Here is a 25483-nt window from a genome sequence, read left to right as displayed (position 1 = left end):
TTGTTCAATCAGGCTGGTTGGATAGCCTCTCTTATGAAATCTTTCACCCATGATTTCTAATGTACTTTGTATTTTATTGGTGTCCGAGGTAATTCTTTTTGCTCTCATCATCTGAGAAGTGGGTAGATGAGTTTTTAGCGAATCCTGATGGAAACTTTGAAAATGAACAGTGTTATTTCTGTCAGTGGACTTTCTATGCATTTCCGTTTCTATCTTGCCTTGGTGCAAATTCACTCGAACATCTAGAAATGTGATTGAAGATTTAGAAATTTCCCAAGTGAGTTCTATCCTATCATTTTTTGAGTTCAATGTTGTTAGTGCCTCTTGAAGTGATTCTTCGCTGTTCTTCCAAATGATGAATATATCATCGATATAACGCACTAGCATTTTCAAGTTCTTGATCCAAGTTGCGTTTTTTAAAATGTATTGTTCCTCATATGTCTTCATGTACAAATTAGCATATACTGGGGCGGCGCAATTGCCCATAGAGGTTCCGACTAATTGTTGGTACCATTTGTTGTTGAACTTGAAATAACTGTGATAGAGCGTGAATATTATCAGTTCCATCAAGAATTCAAAAGTAACAGTTCTGTATTCTTCCTTGCCACGGAGGAGAGCTGCACGCACACTAAAACACATCACGCTTTGAATAAACATCGATAAAAATGCAATATGAAGAAATCTCAAAGAGCACGGAAGCAAGGGCAGATACTTTCGCTTTTCAGGAGGGAGAAGCCTCCAGAATTTATTCTTTAATTCAAGAAGAGATGACTCAAACGTCCTCCAGTAGGACTAAGGCACAAAACTTGAAGCAGTTAATTTATATCTCCAAACGGCATGTGAATCAAAAACTCCACGCAAGTACATTGATCCGTTATCACAAAGCACAGCGGATACCTAGGGGATTACGAATTGCCCTCAAACCCTCTCTCTGTAAAAATTCGAAAGCCTTTCAAGACAAGTGGTATGCCATTTTGAATAGATGTTCGTTGGATCTAATTTTACTGATCATTGAAGAGCTTTCACTTATCTTGGTAGAATTAACTAAAGAGAAGGATGAACTCACAGAGGAACTATCTAAAATGATGACAACAGAAGAATTAGATACAGCCTTAAAGGAAGCAACCGAACAAATAGATCGACATACCCAAGAAGTGAATGAACGAAAAATAAGAAAATTCAGACGAGATACACTCGATTATAAATTAGGGGAAGTATACACATGGGCATATGTGTATGCCCAGAGAAGGAGGAATCGCCCCTATACCTCATTCACTGACACCTCATCATCAGGAAGCGACACCACAAATAGACCACCGTTCAACAAAAACCAAGTACCGAGAAAGGCACCACAGTCAACAGCCACAAAAGAGGGAGCAACAATGGCAGAAAAACCGACAACTTCAGCAGGTACCATTATTAGAGATGAGCATTTTTTAGAAGTAGGCCCAGACCTACAAGAAGATCCGGGTGGAGAAAAGGAGGCTCCAAACACAAGGAGTGCCACAATAAAGATGAAGGAAAAAGAAAAAAAGAAAACCACACCCAAGAACGCCTAGTGATAAACATATCCAAATACAAAATAACAGCTCAAGAACTAAAAGTATTGGAGAAAGGCACCTCGTTTGTTCCTACAACCCCTACCAATTCACTTGAACTTGAAATCAGTTTCTTTAAACTGATGCGAAAATTGAGGTTACGGTATTTCTTTGATCATGTAGTTGATAAACCCACCATAAAGGAAGAGGATCAACTTAAAGGTTTAAGAACAAGAAGTACCTTCATGGCCCCATCAAGCCATAAAACTTTAGATCTTTTTGAGACGATGGTCAAACAAGATCTGAGCAGGATAAAATTTGACAAAAAGCCTAGAAGGAACCTTACTAACAAGGACATGGATACTCTAAAAAAACTTGCACACAACAAGGATATTGTCTGCACTAAAGCAGACAAAGGCGGAGGCCTGGTCATAATGGATGCCACCATGTACCAACAGAAGGTAGAAGAACATTTAGCTGATTCCAACACCTATGCAGAGTTACATTTGAATCCTACTTATGAATATGCCACAAAATTGAGGGAACTAGTGGGTCGAGCCAAGGAGAATGGCACCATTAATGAAAAAACAAAAAACTTTTTGCTTAAAGAGAATCCCAGCAGCCCTTTGTTTTATATGACACCGAAGGTACACAAAAACCTATGGGACCCCCCACTGCGTCCCATCGTCTCAACGAGAAACAGCATTCATGAAGCCACGGGACAATTTATCGATAAATACATGCAACCGACAGTACAAAATATGACAACATACATCAAGGATTCCACAGATTTTTTAACCAGACTTAATCTTTTGGAAATAGGAGAGAATGAGGAATTACTGTTATGTACAGCTGATGTGAAGTCCTTATATACCTCAATACCCCACGGAGCTGGAATTGAAGCAATGGAGGAAGCGATTTTGACAACAGACTACAAAGAATCCATGCAAATATTCTTGATGGAACTGATAATATTCACGCTCTATCACAGTTATTTCAAGTTCAACAACAAATGGTACCAACAATTAGTCGGAACCTCTATGGGCAATTGCGCCGCCCCAGTATATGCTAATTTGTACATGAAGACATATGAGGAACAATACATTTTAAAAAACGCAACTTGGATCAAGAACTTGAAAATGCTAGTGCGTTATATCGATGATATATTCATCATTTGGAAGAACAGCGAAGAATCACTTCAAGAGGCACTAACAACATTGAACTCAAAAAATGATAGGATAGAACTCACTTGGGAAATTTCTAAATCTTCAATCACATTTCTAGATGTTCGAGTGAATTTGCACCAAGGCAAGATAGAAACGGAAATGCATAGAAAGTCCACTGACAGAAATAACACTGTTCATTTTCAAAGTTTCCATCAGTATTCGCTAAAAACTCATCTACCCACTTCTCAGATGATGAGAGCAAAAAGAATTACCTCGGACACCAATAAAATACAAAGTACATTAGAAATCATGGGTGAAAGATTTCATAAGAGAGGCTATCCAACCAGCCTGATTGAACAATCAATTGAAAAGGTGAAATGTATTCCGAGATCAGAACTAATGAAGACTCGAGTCAAAACAAAGCAAGAAAGAATGACCGTAGTATCGAAATACTCTACGATGAGTTACAAATTCAAGAAGATAATACGCACTCATTGGAACATCTTACGAGCCGAAAGTGATCTCGATAAGAGTTTTGAACATCTTCCTATCTTTGCCTTTACCAGAGGCAAGAATCTTGGTGAATTGTTAAAACAAAGAGAACTGAAAGTTGAAACATATCGAGGTACTAGACCCTGCCTGCAATGTGGGCATTGCAATAATATCATCAGAGGAAGTGTCATCACACATCCCATAAAAGGATATAGTATCAAACTCCGTGTAAATGCAACTTGTGACACGGCCAATGCAATCTACATGTTGAAATGTCCATGCGGAAAGGTTTATGTAGGAAAAACTACCCGCAAGTTGAAAATAAGACTAAATGAACATAAGTCAAACATCAGGCTTGGCAACATTAAATCATCTGTAGCTGTTGATTTTTTAGAAGAGAAGCACAACGTGTCTCAGTTACAATTCACAGTTCTAGAAGTGATCGACAAAATTGAAGGACGTGACAATAACAGATTTCTCCTTCAGAGGGAGAACAGTTGGATGTATATGTTGAACTCACATAAGCCTTTTGGGCTTAATGATCGCGTGGAATTTACCTGCTATTTATAGACATTATTCACTTATGCATAGAAGCACATGCGTGCTGAGCCTTACCTACATATATGGACGCTTGAGCCAGCTGCCGCATACCCATTTAAGTTTAATTTGATTGAGTGTGTTTAATGACACTGTTATGTTTTATGTTTTATTACTTCATTATTTTACGTTTTTAACATTTCAGGAATAGCATATCCTTATTTGATAAGCTAGTACATTTCATTCTGTGGTAAATCCGCATACTACAAAACACAGACCATCTTACATTTTGTCCTAGCATTAGCTTTATTGAAGCCTTTCCACGCACGTTCTCAGTAAACCAGAAGGGATAGTTTCGTTTTCTATTGGCTTGAGTTCCGATCATGTGATCAGGCATATAGCCAATGAAAACGAAGCATACAGAAGAGTGCAGATAATGTGCAGTCAAAACATCAGTGATTGGACCAGCGTCATGCTAATGCCGGAGCCTTTCGTTTCGTTTTGTCTGAAAGAGAGAATAGGAGAGAGAAAACGTTTCCCATAACGTTATTGAAGTGAGTTACACGGCAATATAAACTTTGACTAAAGAGAGATAGTAGCGGTATATAATGATTAAACATTTTCCCTAGTTTTGATTTCGCTCTTTTTTTTATTAATTTCCCATATAGCTTTGTGTTCAAGGTGAACAGAACTAACAGAAAAAAGTGAGTGCCAGTGAGGCGTTTTTGCATTACAATTGAGCACTATAGCATGCTGACACTGGGGTGCCAACACAAATGGTCACAATTACGATTTTTATGTCTATCGGCATGATGAATATACATGAATATTGTTTATATCATTATATTATTTATATCAGTATGATTTTATCATTGATACATAGCAATGTTATGCCTTGTTTCTGCTTAAAAGGTCCCAGAAAAAGGTCATAGCGACCGAAATGCATTGGACTGATATGAGGATTGATCAAGTTTATAAATGTTTACACAAGATGTTTAAATGATGAACACGAGCAACAAAAGAATGATATTTGTGTGAAAAAATAAAAGACATGAACAGATAAAACCTTGTGGAGTAAATCACAGAGGAACTCTGGGTAATCCCCAGTAGAATCTTAAAGCAGTGCATCAAGGGATGCTTTCACCTTGATAGTGGAGAGCACAACTTTGGAGTATTTTAAAATAACTTCACACAGCACAGCCGCTTGCGACAATACCTGCACCCCCGAAAAAGCCGAAACGCATCTTAAGATAAACGCACTTGCACTTTATAATGACATATCAATCTCAGATACAGTTTTTAAAGTGCCCCTACTTTACGAACACATCCTCATTCGTTTTACTCACAACCAGATGATCCAAATGAATTGCATTGTTGTTGCACATGTTTTAATATGTTGTAATGGTTTTAATTAACCGATACAAATATAGTTTTGGTTTTTTTATTTGCACTTGTGTATTACATAAGTAATGTTTCTTGGTTTGTTTTGATCTTGTTACACTCTTTGTCTCCATTACACCTCATAATTATACCCACACCTTCTACCTGTCTACTGAAAGAGGGACAGTGCACATCTCCACTTAAAGGTCAGCATGCTCTGTGGTTCAGCAAGTTGTCATGTAGGTGAGGCTTAGAGCACACTTTTGTGTTATTTGTGAGGCCCAACTGTCATGCCACATGCTTGGTGGTGAGGAAGGGCCAATGGGTGATAAGTGAGGACATATCAGAAGCATTAAATGTTATAGACAATATATTTTCCTGCTGTCACACCCCGTTTGGGGGTTCCATATGCATACAGGGCCAACTGGCCAACAATAGTTGTGGCTGAGGCTGTTTACCACTGGTATCATGGGGCACATCCTACTATGGTTCTACAAATGGGACCAAATACACAATTTCAGTACTTGACCCTCATGGTAGCGAAGGCAAGTAGTTAAATGCTTCACAGTGAGTTAGTGTGGGGACTAGAGCTCAGAACTCAACGGTCAATCAACATGCAAAATAACGTACTGTCCTGCCAGTTGCTTATCTTAGTATAATGAAAGTACTTCAATTTTACAGCAAAAGGAAATAGTAAACAGTTGATTTGGGCTACAGTGTCAGAGTTGCAAACTCCTCTAGAATTCTGAGAAGCACTACAACCCCTTCAGTGCCCTCTCCCCATCATAGGAGTTTTTGTAATGGGTGCTGTGGCTCGTATGAATCTCTGGCACAGGCATTGATTCTGCACTAGTGCAGTTCACTCTGTATTAACCCCACTGTATAATGCATTGATCTCATCAACAGTTCTTGCCACAAAGAAGTCACAGAGGTAAGAGTTTAATGTTCTTACTGCAGATGTACTTCTGTGCATTCTGTCTTACATTGGCTAAGCCCCACTCTAACTGGTGAGTGGCAATGTGGCTCTTGCAGGTCATGGGATGTGTTTTGCTAACTTTCTACAGAAGCAACTTCAATGATGCAAGACAGCAAGCGTAGTCTCACTACTGGGGACTTAGACCTCTGGGCTGATATCAGCATGGAAAATCTGCACAAATAGGGCACTTATCTTCTGAGATTGCCGCCTCCCAGGCTGGATGCAGATGTGTGCTCAATTTCAGCAGTTGCCGCTCCATGCGGGATTTGAAGTGGATGTCCATCTTTGGCACTAGAGGTTGTATTTAAGAGACAGGGAGAAGAAGCAGTTATGATGCCAAGATCTGATATTAAGTTTGATGATAAGGTGGAGAGTGTACCTGAAATTCTGGTTTTCCTTATATCTGGATTGATATGGTGAATTATAGGCAAACGTTTGGTAGGGAGGGTAGGAATTTGCAGAAGGTAGATGTTAATTAGGTGGTTATGATAAAGAGCCCATTGACTGGGAAGGCTTAGATCAGATGAAAATATTCTTTAAGTCTCCAGTTCCCAAACTGGTCGTAAAAAATCTAGGTATGTGGCTCGACAGCTCACTTTCAATGTGCTTTGGACTCCTGAGGATGCTCAGAAAGATGTTAGAACTGTTTCTGGAGCAACTCAGTAAAACTGTCGTGCAGTTCTTGATAGTCTCCCGTCTGGACTATGGCAACTCCCTATATCTGGGCTCTCCCAAGTATGTGATCAAGAGGGTCCAGACGTTGCAAAATGCGGCGGCCAGGCTCCTGCTCAAACTCCATAGACAAGCGCCAGTTAGAGAATCCTCGAAAGTACGCCACTGGCTTCCTATAGCGTCAAGAATAAAATGTAAAGTCCTCTGTATCACGCACAAAGCTTTAAATAACAAAGGCCCACTGAAACTCGGATCCTTGATCTCGTGATACACCCTCTCGAGATCCTTAAGATCCTCCCACGCTCACCTCCTCTCCACCACCAGAATTATAAAATCCAGATGGGGAAGTAGCTCTTTCTCCCACCTGGTTCCAAAGGTGTGGAATGCTCTTCCGCTGAACCTTAGAGGGCAGAAAGCTGAACTTATATTCAGGAAAAAGTTGAAGACATGGACTAATGGGCCATTCTCTCACTGCAGTTCTTATTGTTAGCGCGGGGAAGCCTCCGGGTAGCCAGGCGCTATATAAATCACATAAATAAATAAATAAGTGGTGCTCAATAGCAGATAAGATTTCCCAAATGCAGTGACCCTGTGATATTCATGAGGAAGAAACTTGTTTCCAAGTTTCGGAATGTTGTAATAAAGATCTAGGTTTTTCAAAATGCTTTCATCACAGAATTAGAGGGTGGAGGAAGCTGTACCAGTGGCACAAATAGTGGAAATATTACCACTGTTAATGGGGTGGTGCTATCGAAAGCAGAGCTCTATAAGATGATGGAAATGTTGCTCTGGAAAGTATTAAGTGGCTGTAATGGCTATTGGACCTTGTGCACAAGACCAGTGATGGCTTCTGTAAACGAATAATTTGAGCAAGAACATCTGGGTTGATAACCATGCCCAGCCCAACAGGGATCTTCAGTATGATGAAGGAAGTGCTTGACATCTTTTGTTACACTTTTGAAAGCTTATCCTTTGTACAGAATTCCACCCATGCTGGCATCTTGTGGAACAAGTTTGCAGTGAGTTATGAAAGGGATAATTCAAGATTTACCAATCGTTCCATGTTTTCATGATGGCACAGGCTGCTTATGGAACAGATATTGAGGAACATGACATCACTCTGGTCCAAGCTATGAGAAGAAGGGTTTGACAATAAAATAGGAGAAATGAAAATTAAGCAAGGGTTTAGTTACAAATTTGAGGGTAAGAGACTTATTAAAGTTAAGGTGTTTTTTATAAAATGATATCATTGTCGTACACAGGGACCAGCCACCCCAGTGGTGCGGTTGGGCGCCCAAGCTCCAGGGGATCCCCTCAGCATCATTCTCTGGTTGGAGAGCTCCTGATTGAGTCCGGAAGGGGCTCCTCCATGTACCTTGCAGGGGGGGTCCTTAAGTTTCATTACGCCAGTGCAGGTAATTTAACCATTTCAGGAGGGAGTGCAGGAATTATGGGATCTGAGAGATTAATTAAGTCTGCAGAAAGGCAAGTTGATTTGCTGGGGGAAGTTGGTACCCTTCTTGGGTTTATCTGACAAACTTGTGGATTTAACTTACAGTGGCCACCTAGGAAGAAGAATTACCAAGAGCAGTATGTGCATCAAATGAAAAGATAAGACTGGAGCGCAAAGCTCCATTGGAAGTGCCTTCCTGGAAGAGGGAATCCTTGATATTTTAGGTCCTGATTTAGAGTTTGGTGGACAGGTTACTCTATCACAAACGTGACTGATATCCTGCAGCTGGTATTACTAGTGCCGTAGGCTATATTACACTTGTAATACTATAGACAAGATACCCGTCATGCTTGTGACAGAGTTACCCATCCACCAAACTATAAATGAGGCCCTTAGTCAATAATAATGTTTTGTGGATTATTTCCTCTGAAACTGAAATGTTCTGATGGGAAGTGGCTGTCAATGATGTGAGAATTGTTTTGTATTGCCCCCTAAGCCTGCAGGTTGGAGGAGCTCATACAGCATTTGATAAATGCGGTAGGGAGACGGTGGCAGTGTCTCCCAGACCCGCTGCTGTGCTAGAGAGCGTCCTTCACTTTTACTAGAAGTGGTAAATATAGGGGGCTGCGAGAAGCGCTAAAACGAGCGGACTGATTTTATAGTCTGTTGCATTTTAATTTGTATAACTGTGTTTTTACTTGGACAGACTCACGTGTTCCATTAGAAACTGCTTCTCTCCCTCTAAATCACCTGGGCTCGATCTTACCGCCTGCCCGCCTCGTTCCGACCCGGCAATAGTGCCGTTGTGCGGAGGGCGGACAGGCAAGAGCCAGGCAGACAGCACTTCCGGTTTTCCCGGAGTTGAGGTTAGCGCTCTAGTGGCTACCTCACTCCGGGCTATTTAGGCCGTCCTGACCCTCGAGCCAACGCGGTAGGGAGACGGTGGCAGTGTCTCCCAGACCCGCTGCTGTGCTAGAGAGCGTCCTTCACTTTTACTAGAAGTGGTAAATATAGGGGGCTGCGAGAAGCGCTAAAACGAGCGGACTGATTTTATAGTCTGTTGCATTTTAATTTGTATAACTGTGTTTTTACTTGGACAGACTCACGTGTTCCATTAGAAACTGCTTCTCTCCCTCTAAATCACCTGGGCTCGATCTTACCGCCTGCCCGCCTCGTTCCGACCCGGCAATAGTGCCGTTGTGCGGAGGGCGGACAGGCAAGAGCCAGGCAGACAGCACTTCCGGTTTTCCCGGAGTTGAGGTTAGCGCTCTAGTGGCTACCTCACTCCGGGCTATTTAGGCCGTCCTGACCCTCGAGCCAACGCGGTAGGGAGACGGTGGCAGTGTCTCCCAGACCCGCTGCTGTGCTAGAGAGCGTCCTCCACTTTTACTAGAAGTGGTAAATATAGGGGGCTGCGAAAAGCGCTAAAACGAGCGGACTGATTTTATAGTCTGTTGCATTTTAATTTGTATAACTGTGTTTTTACTTGGACAGACTCACGTGTTCCATTAGAAACTGCTTCTCTCCCTCTAAATCACCTGGGCTCGATCTTACCGCCTGCCCGCCTCGTTCTGACCCGGCAATAGTGCCGTTGTGCGGAGGGCGGACAGGCAAGAGCCAGGCAGACAGCACTTCCGGTTTTCCCGGAGTTGAGGTTAGCGCTCTAGTGGCTACCTCACTCCGGGCTATTTAGCCACGCCCTTCCCATAAGCGCGCAGCGGTTGCGCGCAGGGGGCGCCTTCGAGCGCGCCTAAGAAGCGCCGAAGAAAAGCCCGTCTGCGCCCGTCCGCGACAGGACGGGGCGAGGGGCGATGGACTCTGACCCTACCCAACGAGCTCTGACCGGTAAGGGCACACGGATAATTAGCTACTCGGCCCAAACGCTTCTGACCCTTAGACCATCTCGGTCATGTAGCACTAAAATTCCTTGGCACCGGGTAGAGGGAGGTTTCTCCTGTCTGCAATGTCGGCGTCTATCTGGAAACAGTATTCCCCCCTCGGTTCCTAAACCCCCTCCTTCGGGTCTTAGGAGCTTCTTTCTTAATGTACGGTCATTACCCAAACACCAACATCAAGTTTGGGATTTAATTTTCTCTATGCAACCAGACATCTGCTTCCTGGCTGAAACATGGCTAAAACCACATACAGTTACTGCCATTGCCATGGGGATCCCTGCTGGGTATAAAATTAAACATCTAGACCGAGAAATAAAAACCGGAGGCGGCCTTGCTATTATACACAAAGATTGTATAAAAGTTACTATAAGTGAGCAGCACATGCACCCTCAGTTAGAAATAATGATTTTTAAATTCACTCTCACCAATCATATAACCTGGAAAGGTGCTTGGTATACCGACCCCCAGGTCCTAATACGAATTTTGCTCTTCTTCTTCAAGAAATCTTAGCCCCTCACATTAAATCTAAAGAAGATTTTCTTCTTCTGGGAGACTTCAATACACATGTTGATCTACCTACACACTCTGATGCCACTGCCCTGATTACAGACCTTGCTAACTTAGGTCTGGAATTAAAAAATCATGGACCCACCCATAAAGGAGGACATACGCTAGATCTACTCTTTTGTAATTGTGCTAAAGTTATTTGTTCCCCGGCAAAAGAAATAGCATGGACAGACCACTCCATGCTTGAATTCCTTTTGGTAACCCCTGTAAAAATTGTTAAGAGTGCTCCTCTTCCCCCTATTTGGCGACGAGAGTGGCATAAAGTCACTGCCAATAAAATCCAGGAATTCTGGACAAATCCGGAAATTTCAGCAACTGACACGTCTGATATGGCCTTAACTAAGCTCAATGTCTCAATCAAGCAAGCTATTGACATTGTAGCCCCATTAAAAAAACACAAACAGTATCCAGTGCTTAAACAAGATAGCTGGTATACCCATGAATTGAGGGTAACTAAGCAAAACTGCAGACGAGCTGAGAAAGCTTGGAGAAAAGGGAAGACCGAGAGCAGTAGAGTAGCTTTCTTAGACACTCAATCCAAGTATTACAAAAACATCAAGCAAGCCAGGAAGCAACATCTAACGCAGCAGATAGCACAGGCTGGCAACTGCTCTAAGGAGCTTTTTAACATTCTGCAGAATTTTATTAAGCCGACTGCTTGTGACAGCTCTGAGGACTTCTCACAAAACTTATGTGATGAAGTCTCGAGATATTTTGAGGATAAAATAAAGAACATCTATGAAAAAATAGTAGCAGCCAATGACGCTATAAAAATTTCTAATACAGGCCACCCCCATCCTCAAATATCGGTATCTAGCAACAAATCCACCCTTTCATCTTTTCCTCCGATTACCAACACAGAGCTCCTTTCCTCCTGCAGCTACATTAAATCTGGGTCGCCTAATGACCTTATTCCAACTAAAATGGTCGGCCCCATGATTTCTATTTTGGGCCCGCACATGTTGGATGTGATTAACATCTCCCTAACAAAAGGCCAGGTCCCTGCAGATTGGAAAAGGGCGGTGGTGAACCCGATTAGAAAAAAGGCATCCTCTCCTTGGACAGACCTCTCCAATTTACGACCTATCTCCCTCTTGCCTCACCTGGGCAAGGTTACAGAGAGGCACGTGAACACCTATCTTTCTCAACATCTGGAAGCGACGGATGGCCTGGACTACTCACAATCTGGTTTCAGGCCAAACCACAGCACAGAATCAGCCCTTCAGACAGTGACCAATAACATCAGAATGGCACTGGATGAGGGCAGCTCCTTGATTCTGGTGCTGTTGGATCTTTCCGCCGCTTTCGATACGGTGTCTCACACGGTGCTTCTTGACCGCCTAGGTGAGGTGGGTGTGGAGGGAGAGGCTCTGACATGGATGAAGAGCTTTTTGACTGGTCGTGTCCAAGAAGTTAGGCTGGGCTCCCACAATTCCACGCTAAGGGAGCTCAATAAGGGAGTGACACAAGGCTCATGCCTTAGCCCTACACTTTTCAATGTGTATGTGGCACCCCTAGCCAACTTAGCTAGATCTTTCGGGTTCACCCCGGTGTCGTATGCTGACGACACCCAACTCCTTTTCCCTTTTAAAACTCTCACATCTGCAATAAAAAGATCTTTTGCAGATGGTATGAGAGCCATTGCAGACTGGATGTCAACTAACTGTCTGCAGTGTAATGTGGGGAAAACGGAGGTCATGTGTTTTGGACAAGCGGCAACATATTGGTCATCTGACTGGTGGCCCGTGGAGCTAGGCCCTGTCCCCACCCCCAAGAGTTCTGTTAGGAACCTGGGAGTGCTCTTTGATCAGCAACTTACTTTTAAGGGACATGTTAATCAGGTTGCTGGTACCTGCTTCGGGGCTATTGGGATGTTGAGACGATTCTTCCCCTATATACCAGACCATCACAGAAAAACGCTCGTGCAGGCTTTGGTCATCAGCAGGGTGGATTACTGCAATGGGCTGCTCCTCGGAGCTAACGAGGAGCAGCTCAGTAAATTGCAAGTAATCCAAAATACAGCAGCAAGGATTGTCCTGAATGTTCCAGCAAGGACTCCTTCCAGTCCCCTGCTGATGAGACTCCACTGGCTTCCAGTGAGGAAGCGAGTCCAATTCAAGACTTTATGCACTATTCACAAGAGCATGATAGGGGAGGGCCCGAAATACATGACTAAGATCTTTCAGTCCTACATCCCTGGGCGACTTCTGCGCTCCAGTCATCAGCAGCTCTTGCAGATACCAAGAGTAAAAAAGGCCAGACAAGGTGGCCGTGCATTAGCTTATGCCGGCCCAGCACTCTGGAATTCTTTGCCTCCAGAACTCAGATCAATTCCCAGTCATCTGAGTTTCCGGAAGACTTTAAAAACGTATTTGTATCCTGATAAATAAATTAATTACTTTCCAGCTTCTGCACCCTATATCAGACACACTCTCGTAACTAGCACACTCTCGTGGTACAGCAATAGTGCGGAGATACCCCTTCGGGAGTCTAGTCTGGCGCTTTATAAGAATATAAAATAAATAAAAATAAATACATAAATAAAGGATTGTTTGCAATTGGCTAAAGTTAACCAGATATCAACTTTTGGACTAGGTATATCGCCCTGCTCCATTTATAAGTATTTGTATATTTATATTTATATTTATAATATATTTGTATATTTGAAAGCGAGAGAAACAAGAACCAATTTCGTGCCATTGTAGCTGAGTGAAAGAAAGTTGGTGAATGTTGATAAGAATGAAGTGATGAGGGGAGAGCAGAAGAACCAACAAGCATTTGCAATGCAATAGGACTCGCATTTACGCGAGACCTATTGCATTGGAACGGGAGTGCGGGCGGAGGAGAAGGCACGAACGGGAGTGGGGTGGTTGAGGGGGGGCTGAGAAGTCACTGACTACGGGAGGGGCCAGGGGGAGACAAGGAAACAAATAGTGTTCGGAGTAAAGAGGCCAGTAGCGATGTAAGGATACAAATGAGGACATTGCCGTCATGAGGAGGGACTAACAAGCCTAAAACCAATCGGAAGACCCCATTTAGGACCTAAGCCAATTAAAAAAGCGAGCTGCGCATGTGCTGCAATGCTGGGCTCGACCAAAAAACATGTAAAGAAATGCATTCATTGTGTGAAGTAGATGTGTTGGAATGGCATTGGGGTAGTTCTTGGCATGCTGAAAACTGCCTGTCACAAGAAGATTTTATGTGCTCCATGCCTTCTCTACCAATAGGTTTAAGACTTTCTCCCATCTTGCTTCAAACCCGAGGGCTGAGGTGGTGGTGCAAGGTGGCCTTTGACCTTGGACAACTGTGTTAAAGTGTATCTACTTTGTATACATTATATAATGTTCTTTTTTGGGTTTACTTATTATACCCAACTGGAATGCATAAATTCTATTTTTCTGCGATTGATAATGTTTGAAACTTTGATGAAACATTTCTCATTTTTGCAGAGAGAAGAACTGTTCGCAGATCTGGGAGGCTTTTCAGCTTGCCTTTGTGAACAAGGATCCGTGCTCTGTCCTCCCTTCTGACTACGGACTCTACATTAATTTGACAATCCACAAAATTCCTCCAAACAAGGTGCAGTAAAATGTTTTTGTCATGTGGATTGTAGGTTATATATTTACATAATGAACTTATCTTCGAGTAAGTGATAGACTGAGTAACCTTAGCAACATATTTGTATATGAAAAGCTTGCATGGGTGGAAGAGGAAGGTCATTGAAAAAGGATGGTAGGTCTTCACACCATAACAAGATGGACGATAGAATGGTACTAGTCCTGGTAATGGTTTGCACAGGTGAAAGTGAGGAGATGCCCACAATTCACATAATAAAAATATACAGTACTCTAGTCATTAAGACTCACTGCATTTTGGGTTTAAGTTAGCTCTAGTAAACCAGTGGCGTCTTAATTGGTCTTCTGGCAGAGCACTCCGACTGTGGAGTCATGACTAAGGTCTGTGGAGCTGGAACATAAGGAATCCCCTGAAAGGAGGAAAGATCTGGCAGACTCCTTCACCATTTTCTCTCACCAGCCTGGGTGTCCACTCTCATTTCCACAGAACCTTTGTTAGACACCCCTGCTCAAATTCAGCTCATTAACATGACTTAATAACAAAGGAGTTTGGCAAAACCTGAAATTGTTACAACATATCCCTGTTTTTGCAATGGCATGATAAGGTTGCTAGTTAATACAAGGAAATGGTCCCTTCTTATCAAGACAGCCAGTCGCTCAGTGGCACTCACCACTACACAAATCCACCTAGCAGACACCCTTCAATAAAAACATTGTGCCGTAGCCCCACTAAAACCGTTTCCTATCATGTGGAGGGAATGGAGCTGTGATGTGCTAACTTTTGCCGTGGTATCACACAGATTCAAACTTTCAGAGTAACAGCAAGGGACAAATAGCAACTGTCCATATGTGTTGAAACTGGCAGTCCTTCTGTCAACGAATGGGCACTAAAAAGGTCTGTTCAATTGCTTTCATAATTGCCTGAGGAAAGGGTGACGCTTCCAGTTGCCACTGTGCACTTAATAGTATGTATGTATTTTATTGCTTGTTAAGCGCAACTGTCACCCAAAGGGCATCCTGGCGCTGAGACCGATCCAGAACCATCTATTACATAAACTACACTACCCTTGGAAACAAATGGGTCTTTAAGTCCCTTTTAAAAGTGAGTAGATCAAGGCTACTCCTCAATGTCAGAGGAAGAGTATTCCACAACTTGGCGGCCGTAAAACTAAAAGCACGTCCGCCCATCCTCACTCTATGTATCCTGGGGACCCTAACCAGGAACGCCGAGGAGGATCTCAGAGGTCTAGTGGCCTGATACCAAGAAAAGAGACTCTGAAGGGGTAGTGGTCCCAGTCCATGCAGGGCCCTGAAGACAAGGCACGAGGCCTTGAATGCAATTCTCTGCTGGACCGGAAGCCAGTGAAGATCGGCAAGAGCTGCCGATGAAGAAGAGGAACGCGGGCGAGACAAGGCTAATTTAGCGGCCATATTCTGAATCCTTTGGAGTTTAAGGACCAGGATCTTCGGGGCTCCCAGAAGTAGTGCGTTACAGTAGTCTAACCTACTGAGGATGGAACTACGCACTACCTCTGCTCTGGAGCCCCGGGGAAGAAGTGGCAAGATTTTCCTAAGCGCACGAAGCAGGCCCATACATGTCGCTACCGTCCTATTTACGGAAGCATCCAGCTGCAAGTTGGGTTCGAACAGAACTCCCAAATTGCGAGCCGATTCTGCCGCCTCCACCGAACCCGGGATAAAAGATGGCCAAAAGTCAACCGGTAGTGTACGAGAAATTCGGTCCGAGGAGCAGTAGAGTACCTCCGTTTTCGACCCATTGAACTGCAATGAATTAGCTCGCAGCCATGCTGCTGTTGCCAACATGCAGCGGTGAAAAGAGTCCCTTGATATTGTCTCCGGTCCCTCAAAGGAAAAAAGCAACTGAGTGTCATCGGCATAATTGATGACTGATATGCCGAATGACTTTATCAGTGCTACCAAGGGACGGAGATATATGTTGAATAGGATTGGGCTAATTGCCGATCCTTGAGGGACTCCTTGATTCACCTGCCGAGTGGCTGATCGAAAAGGTGGTAGTGCCACAGCTTGTTGCCTATTATCCAAATAGGAAGTTAGCCAATTCAAAGCCAGACCACTCACTCCCGCACTCCGAAGACGGCCTAGTAGTACTTTATGGTTCACCGTGTCGAACGCGGCCGACATGTCAAGTAGCACTAAAAATGCAGACTTGCCCCTGTCGACCCGCGTTCGTAGCTCATCCAACACGGTGACCAAGGCAGTCTCGGTGCCGTGAGCCGGTCTGAAGCCAAATTGAACAGCATCCAGGCAGAGATTAGTTTCCAGGAAGTTGGATAAGGCCCTTGTCACCCATCTCTCAAGAATTTTTATCGCGAATGGTAATAGCGAAATCGGCCTATAATTGGCCGAGCAGAGAGGGTCCAAAGAAGCCTTTTTCAACAAAGGTGTTACAATTGCCATCTTCCAACTGTCCGGAACTGTTGCAGTTGTCAATGATTGGCAGCAGATGGAATGCAATGGGGGAAATAGCTCGTCTTGAAAAGCCTTCCAGATTTTATGAGGCATTGGATCGAGCGGCGACCCTGAGGATACGCCGTTGGCCAGGGTACAAAATTCCTCCAGCGAGGGAACTGGAAAACAGGACAGCTGAGGCAAATCATTTCCGACATTTGCCCCCTCGGATCCCAAAATATGAGAAGGCTCCGAAAAGGGGGATGTAGGCGACAAAGACTGTTCAGATCTAGTAAGTCCAGTCAAGATATTCCTGATTTTCTCCTCGAATGCAAGGGCCAAGGAATCGCACAGTTCCTGCGAGGCCGGTATTGTAGGCGCCATACAAGATGGGTCGGACAGACTCTTAACAAGCCTGAACAGGGTCTGTGATTTATTAGAGGCCTTCGCCAGAGTGTCTTCTAGGAACTTGGCCTTTGCACTTCTTAGCTGGGCCCTGTATTCATGCAGGGCCACTTTATAAGCCGCCTTATCCTGTTCCCCGTACCCCCTCCTCCATGTACGCTCTGCTTGTTTGCAGCGAAGTTTATGCTGCCCTAGATCTTCACTAAACCAGGCATTTAAGCCTCGAGGTCTGTCTCTCACCTTACGTAAAGGGGTCAGTGCATCCAGAGAAGATGTGATAGTCATAAAATGTGTCTGGCATTTCATTGTATTGTTTTTTTTGGGAGCAAATTGGTGTAACCCAGTCAGTTCCTTTGGTTTGGGTTTTTTGTTGGTGTACCATGCCTTTGGGGAAAGATTCCTCCTCTGTATCTCAGTGGTCAAGATGTCTGGCATCTTGGGTCTGTCAGCGTCTTTGTCAAGGAATTGACTGTGCTCAACAAGAAAACAAATACAGTGATTATATCCAACCTAGCATCTCCAAACAAACCAAAAGCATACCGACTGAGTAGCCACCTGGACACCTACCTTACCACTTGTCTGTGGCCTCCAGTTCCTGCTTGTTCCAGACTAATCCAGTGACACTGCAGATGCCCTGATTTTCCTGCTGGAGTTTTCCCAACCAGGATTTTCAAATCACTGTTCTTCTTGCCAACAGAAGCCCCTTCCACCCCAGGTCCTACCTAATGCAAGCCTCAGCATGACCACTCTCAGCGGACAGGCTGCTGGCAAGTAGAAGGCGCACCGTCTGCATCTGTCCACGCTTGGACTGTGCCAGGCCCTCTTACTCCCCGAAGATACACCACCGCCGAGATCTACACCATCAATCCCGGACAGCGCAACAAGCACTGCCACCATGCTGACTCATGATCCATAGTAGGACCTTTCACCTGCACCCACTGCCACTTCACTTGACACTGCACACACACCAGCCCACCAGTACCATCCCAAACAAAGCACAGAAACCACCTGAACAAACACACCAACTCGCATGCGCCCTTCTCAACACATGCTCACTGTGCAAGCTTTCCACTGAAATATGGGACCTCATCTCCACCCTCGCACCCAACATTGTCTTCTTCACTGAGACCTGGTTCAAACCCACATTCGCCCCAGACATTGGCACAGCGATCCCCAACAGTAATAAAATCATTCACCAGGACCGCACCAACAGGCCGGGAGGAGGAACGGCCATCATCCACAAAGAGACCATACAGTGTACCACCACCACCGACAACACCACCACCCCATGGAACATCTCAACTTCAAGCTCCACATGGATGACAAGACAACCATCAGAGGCACTCTCACATACTGACCCGCAGGCCTGTGCTCCAGCTTCTGCAACACCATTCCAGACTTCATTGCGCCCCTAGCCTTAGACTCTAGGACTACATTTTCCTAGGTGACCTAAAATTCCACATCGACGACCCCAATGACAAAAATACTGAACACCTCCTCGACAGTATGAGCAGCCTCGAATTTTACTCAGATCATCCATGATCCTACACACAGCTCAGGACACACGAAGGGCCCAACTTTCACTTCCAGCAACCACGTCAAATACAGCCAGGTCACCACCTCCACCATAAAATCCATCCACTCCGGAGCTCCCGGAGACCATTGCCCGCACCACATCTTCAACCTTATAAACAAAAGGATCTGCAAGGAACTTACCACCCTACTCAGCACCTCTTTCACCACCGCAACATTTCCCAATGCCTGGAAACACGTCGAAGTCAGACCACTACTCCAAAACAAAAACCCTCTAATCAATACCTCTCAATCCAGCTTCCGTAGCAATCACAGCACCAAAACGTCCCTGATAGCAGCCACCAACAGCATCCGAACACTCCTTGACCGATGAAAACCAGCAGTTTTGATCCTCCTCTAACTCTCACCAGCCTTCAAGACATCACCACATCGGCATCCAAGGGGGATGCGCTCAGATGGATCACATCCCTCCTCAGCGGAAGAACCCAGAGGATCCACCTTCCATCTTTCACCTCTGACCCCAAGGAGATCATCTGCCATGTCCCCCAGTGCTAAGCCTTCCGCTCTTCAATGAATTTATGACTACGCTGGACAACATCGTCAGATACCACGGTCTCAACATAATGTCCTATGCAGGCGACACCCAACGCATCCTGCAACTCATTGATGACTCCACTAGAACCACCTTCCACAGATGCATGAGAACCTTCGCCGACTGAATGAAAGACAACTGCCTGCAACTGAACACATACAAGATAGAAGTACTGATCTTTAGCAACAGCAGCAACACATGAAGCGACTCCTGGTGGCCATCAGATCTAGGACCCGCGCCCACTCCCTCCAGCCACACAAGAAACCTCGGAATCATCATTGACAACAAGCTCACCATGAAATCACACATCAATGCCGTCTCCTCCACCTGCTTCCTAACTCTGCACATGCTATGTTAGATCTTCAAGTGGCTACCCCTACATATAAGATGCGGTCGTGCCCTGGCGCAGCCCGGGCCAAGGGTGGGCCCGTACGCGCCCATCATAGCCAGGAGTCAGGGCTGGGCCACCCCCTTTTCTTTGACATTCCTGTGTCCACAGAGACTCGGTTAGTGACTTTAAACTCTATACCTTCGGGTGCATTTGTTACATGAACATTACTTGTATATTTTAACAACCGTGTACTCTAGTAACTATCATGAGCAAGGGTAGCTGTAAGGGTGCAGGGGTTCGGGGGTGGTGGGAACCCTTGATGCGTTTCTCTTAAGAGCAGAATCGGTACTCAACCACGAGATACAACTGACCCAAAGGCGTCTTTCGCTAGACCATCGTCGTATCTCTGCTGGAGCCTCTTTAACTGGCCCATTGTTGGTATCAGAAATAGAAGCCACAGTGGACAAATTAGATGTCCATGTAGAATTGACTCAGCATTCGGCCGCCTTAATAGATGATGCAGCTAATAAAGTCTCTACCCCCACTTGTCCCCCATCCCAAAATCCTGACCCGCCAGCCACGATTAACCTATGCAAAAGAAGGGGAGTGTATGGCCACCGCTATAGCTAAAAAAAAGGAAAGCGAGTGGCTTGCCAGCTTCTTTACACCAGGCCAGCAAAGTGCCTAAAAAAAGAGGGGGTACCAGAGGTAAGAATGGTTGTGGGTCTGAGGCTGTTACCCCAAGCACACCAAGCTTAATGGGCACTAGCTCACAGGCCTGGTCTGAGCAAGAGTCTCGTGACCTGGAAGACCGTATTGTAGCCAAATTTGACGAGAAATTATTGACATTATTGAAGCCCATTTCCTCCAAACTCTCTGACATAGACTCCAGATTGAGCATAATTGAGAATGGGCTTCCTTCTCTTGAACATAATTCATCAAGCAGAAGGACTAGCGTGCCCACTGCCATGATTGGGGATTCAGCTCTCGTGTCAAACCAGACCCCAAATATGGCTGATGTAGGCTGCACTTCTGTTGCCCAAGTTCCCCCAGTAACTACAGGTAGTAAGTATGTTCCTCAAGTTAATAAAAGATCAAGGAATGATTTAAATGGGGATATAAATAATTGGTTGGGCCAGAGAGACCATCCTTGTCAAAATAGAGCTGATAGGCTAAATCTACCCCCTGAGGCTATGCCATATACCATCATTCTGTCAAATGTACCCCCTTGCAAAGAGGAGTGGAGGAACATTGGGTTTCCCTTAGAAATAAGGCTCTCCACCACCTGAACATCTTAACAGGGCTAGGTAGTCGTTTATTTAAAGAATTTAAAATGACCCGTAGGATTACCTGGATAGGGAACTCTGTTAAAACCAGCAGAGGTGACTGTGTGATATTGAATTTCGGGTCTCCACAGATTGTTAAACTGATCTTGGATAGGGCTGGAACTAGGCACTTAAGTGTTATTAGTATTCTTCCCCTAGGCTTTTTCTATCGAAACATGCCACCAATGTTAAGAGGAAAGCCTGAATGCACGGACAAAACACAAGCCCAGGGATTTTACGAGTATACTGTACCTACCCATAATAGATTTGAGGCATTTACAAGCCTGGAAGAGATAGATTGACTGGGCCCTTCGGCACCAGCCAAGACTATCACACATAGGAAGTTGGCTTTTACTAAGGAAACCCCAGCTCTAGGTACCTCTACTAGGGATAGGGTAACATTTACTGAAATCCATGAGGGCACAAAGATACTTAGCTGGAATATTGCAGGGCTAAAAAATAAGTTAGATGCTGTTAGGTGGAGACATTTTTTAAGTGAATCTGATAATATTGGGCTCCAGGAAACATGGGATACTAATAACCTGTTTAGCTTGGATGGCTATACCACTTATTTTACACCAGCAACAGCCTCCGCTATGTGGGGGGCGAAGGGCAGATTAGTGACTGTGATTTCCCTGAATACAGCAGGCATTCAAACCAAATTGGAAACAGGCGCACCTTATTGTTTAGCAGTGCAAATTGCATCCACTAATGCTCGTACTATCCTTATTGTAAATTTTTATAACTCTTTTGATAGAGCATTCTCTAATGAACATTTGGTCAGTCTGTATCATTTTCTTGAATTGTATAAGGAGAAAAATACAAATTCTTATTCGGTTATTGTTTTAGGAGATTTTGATGTGCATTGTTGCCAAGAGAATTGTCATGTCTGACATAGTCTAGGCCCAGCAGATCAAGGAGAAACCCATTTTGAACATTCAGCACAGGGAGTTTATTTGGAGGAGTTGATGGCAGAAAATGGCTTAATATATCCAAGTACATCTAAAGGGGTTACAGCTGTACCCACCTTTAAAGGTAATGCTGCGCGTTCAACCATTGATTATATTTTTATCAGTGCAGTGTTGAGCACCAGGGTCAGTGGCTATACTGCAATCTGGTCTATGCTTAGTGACCATAATCCAGTCGTTCTGACTTCGGTGGATGATTTCAAGAAACCCGAGAAATGTAGTAGGACGGTGGGTAAATCGGATATACGGTCTACCGATCAAGCCCGCAGAATTAAATGGTGCCAGGTGGTGCCACAGGATGTTAATGCCAATCTATTAATTAAGGCTGGCTGCGATATGGGTATCTGCATGAATGAAAGTGCAGGGGATAAGGATGTTCTTGTAGCTTACACTAAAATGTGTGCTCAGATTGCCTCAGATCTTAAACGGCCGTGTAGGGAGCAGGATAAATCTGGGGATGGATGGTTTGACCATAATTGCTCGGTAGCCCATCGGAAGCTGCTGGTGGCCTTGAAGCAAAATTCGCCGGACAAGCTCAGTATAGCAGCTTTAAGGAAAACTTACAAAGTGGTTTTAGCAAATAGGAAAAAGGAGATCAGAAATGAGGCTTGGAATGAGCTATTATCTATTGATGTCATTAAAAATAGCTCTAAATTTTAGGAAGTGGTCAATAAACCCTTTTTCCAAGATTCTTTTAATAATCGCCTTGACTGTGGTATTCAGGAGCAGGCCTGGTGTATTCATTTTAAGTCAGTGTATGAAGGTGAAGACACACGATGTCACGTTAACACTACCTTTAAGAGCGAGGCGTATACCTTATTCTTTACAGAGTTAGAAATATCAGTGGCTATTAACCAGATGACGTGCAATAAGGCTCCGGGACCGGACGGCGTTCCAGCTGATCTTTTTAAATCTGATATTAAGACGTGGTCCAAAATGTTGTGCAATGTTTTTAATAAGGTCTGTAAATCAGGATTGCCGAGCACTTGGTCTGAGTCAGTAATAGTTCCTATTTTCAAAAAGGGAAATAGAGGGGACCCCAGTTCTTACCGACCCATTTGCCTTATTGATTCTGCTGTTAAAGTGCTTGGAAGGGTGGTACTTATTAAGCTCACGGGTTGGTTGGCTGAAACAAAAACCCTTTCAGATCTACAATTTGGATTTAGGAAAGGCAGGGGCACAACTGACCAATGTCTCAACTTACACCTTTTAATCGGGAAGTACACCGTTGCCAAGAAGGTCACACTTTATTTAGCATTTATGGACCTTTCCACGGCCTTTGACCGAGTGAATAGGCCCAAATTATGGGTGATGCTTCTCCAACAAGGTGTTGATAAAAATATTGTGCACTTCTTTGCTGATCTGCATAGGGATCTATCTGCCACCGTGAGATATGACCAAATGGGCAATTGCACAGGGGGGTACGCATTGCCAACGGCGTTTGGCAGGGGTGCATGTTGGCCCCATTACTTTTCACCCTTTACATCAACAATTTGGCCCCAGTTTTATGTGAAGTGTGCAAAGATATTCCCCGGGCAGGGAAACGACTTATTCCGGCACTGCTGTACGCAGATGATGCCGCCCTTTTAGCGCGAACGGCGGTTGCGCTGCAACTCCTCTTAAATTCATTTGCTGCTTTTATGAAATCTTTAGATCTTAGTGTTAACTTTTCTAAATCCCATGTTATGATAATAGGCTGCAAAGTAAAAGGGGAAAAACCCTGCACTGTGAGGGAAATGTGTTGTCTAGGGTTTCCACCTTTCCGTATCTAGGTATTATATTTGACGATCAAGGCTCATGGTCACCACAAATCCAAGCGAAAAGAAATGTTCTGGCCAGATCGACATCAGCTGTCCTGGGATTTGCTCGTAAATTGGGGGCCAGACCAATGCAAGCCCTTTTAAAAATATACGGAGCAATATGCATCTCCCTCGCAATGTATGGTGCGGATCTTTGGGGTGTTAGGAATGTGAAGACAATCCAAGTGATTGAAAATAAGTTTTTAAGAAATATTCTATCTGTCCCACAATCCACATCTGGTTATATCGTTGATCAGGAGTGTGGAGTTTGCTTTGTGGAGGATTTAATAGCCATCGCACCGCTTTTAAAATGTATTCTAACCTGGTTAAACCCTGAATTGGAGTTGAACCAGGAAATCCTAAGAGATTGTTTAGCTCTTGATCACGGGAATCGTATCCCCTGGCTGAGTTATGTTTATAAATTGACAGAAAAATTAGGTCGACCAGAGTCATTTAACTCGCCTGAAAAGCTAGTGAAAGGGGATTTTAAATGGGCAAAGGATTCATATATGTTAATGGCTGCTATGGCTCGAGAAGAAAAGGAGCTGGTTAAGCCGACTGTAAGAGCTCACCAATTGCTAAAAACATCTGACGCAATTGAGCCATACTTGAACTTCTTCACTAACCCAAATCACCGTTTTTTATTGGTCAAATTCAGGCTGAATCAATTCCATTTCCTCCTTGCTGACTCTTCGGGGTGGAAAAGGGGAGAAGATTTGGGGGTATGTTCCTGCGATGGTTTTTCTGTTCAAGACACAATGCACTGGTTTTTTTTCTGTGAGCATTTTCTTCAAATTCGGAAGCGCTTCATTTTCCCAATTTAAAAAAAACAAAGGCTTTTTGCAAGTTAAACCAGCCCTCCTTTATTTGCAGCTGCTATCGAATGTGTGGGAGATTTTTAACATTACAAATTTTCTCACAGCGGCAGTTAGATTAATGAGGAAAAATAAGACGAGTATAGCTCACTTAATGAATTAGCTTGAATTAATTTAATCTAACGACGCCCTAATCCTGAAATTACTTAAAAATTAATTGATTATTTGTATTGAATGTATTTAATGTTAGTATGGTTTTATTGTAATTTATGGCTGTTTTTAAGTCGGACTGTATGAAGTGTTTAGTATGCTTTTATGAACCGAATAAAGTATTTTTTTGACTGATTGACTGACTCTGGGTTCATGGAGCGCACTATGTTTGCGTTTTAACTGTCAGTCCATATAAATAGCTGCTACGTGACCTGTGCCATGTATAATAACTTCAGTTACAACTGACTTTTTAACACCAATTTCCATTTTGGGATGAATAGTTATTATTAAACAACAACATACCAAATGCTAATAGCTAAAACCCCAGGATGATCGCAAGGTGTTAAAAGTGGCATCTTTCCTGTATTGGACATAACAATGTTGCCCCAAAATACACTCCTCCTGCTGCACTTGACTCAGTGCCAGCAGGACGTTCTCTAATGCACTGGATTGTCTGCGCTCTAACTCTACTTTGCGGCACAACACTCAGTTGTCACCTCATACACAATACCTAGTACTCGCCTAATGCACAGCACCCAGTGCTACTACGAGGCACCTGTTCCAGCAGTGCTTACCCAATACATATCACCTAGTGCTCTCTTTAGCAGCATCCTTAGGTCACTCCTAGTGCACAACATATGTGCTCTATTCTTTCCTGCTGTTCATCACCCTATGGCTCCCAGATGGACAGGAGCTCACCCTGTGCTCCACTGTTGCTCATTCTCCTGTGGCCTCTGGTAAATCTATGCTTACCTATACATATTTACCTTTACAGTATTGTGTGAGTGGCGGTTTTCGTTATAATACTTTGGCAGGACAATATT

General features: G+C 44.0%; 1 protein-coding gene across 1 annotated transcript in view; it reads left to right on the top strand.

Moving 5' to 3' along the window:
• Nucleotides 1-25483, top strand: part of BST1 (bone marrow stromal cell antigen 1) — a 253168-nt gene that overhangs the window by 14312 nt on the left and 213373 nt on the right. Inside the window, exon 3 of the mRNA XM_078678450.1 lies at nucleotides 14126-14255. Coding sequence (XP_078534576.1) covers nucleotides 14126-14255 — 130 coding nt within the window. The remainder of the gene's footprint in view (nucleotides 1-14125; nucleotides 14256-25483) is intronic.

The sequence above is a fragment of the Lissotriton helveticus genome, chromosome 2_2 (genome assembly GCF_964261635.1).
Source record: "Lissotriton helveticus chromosome 2_2, aLisHel1.1, whole genome shotgun sequence".
Classification (NCBI taxonomy): Eukaryota; Metazoa; Chordata; class Amphibia; order Caudata; family Salamandridae; genus Lissotriton; species Lissotriton helveticus.
Note: the sequence above shows the minus strand (reverse complement) of the source record. Positions and strands in the feature narration are given on the sequence as shown.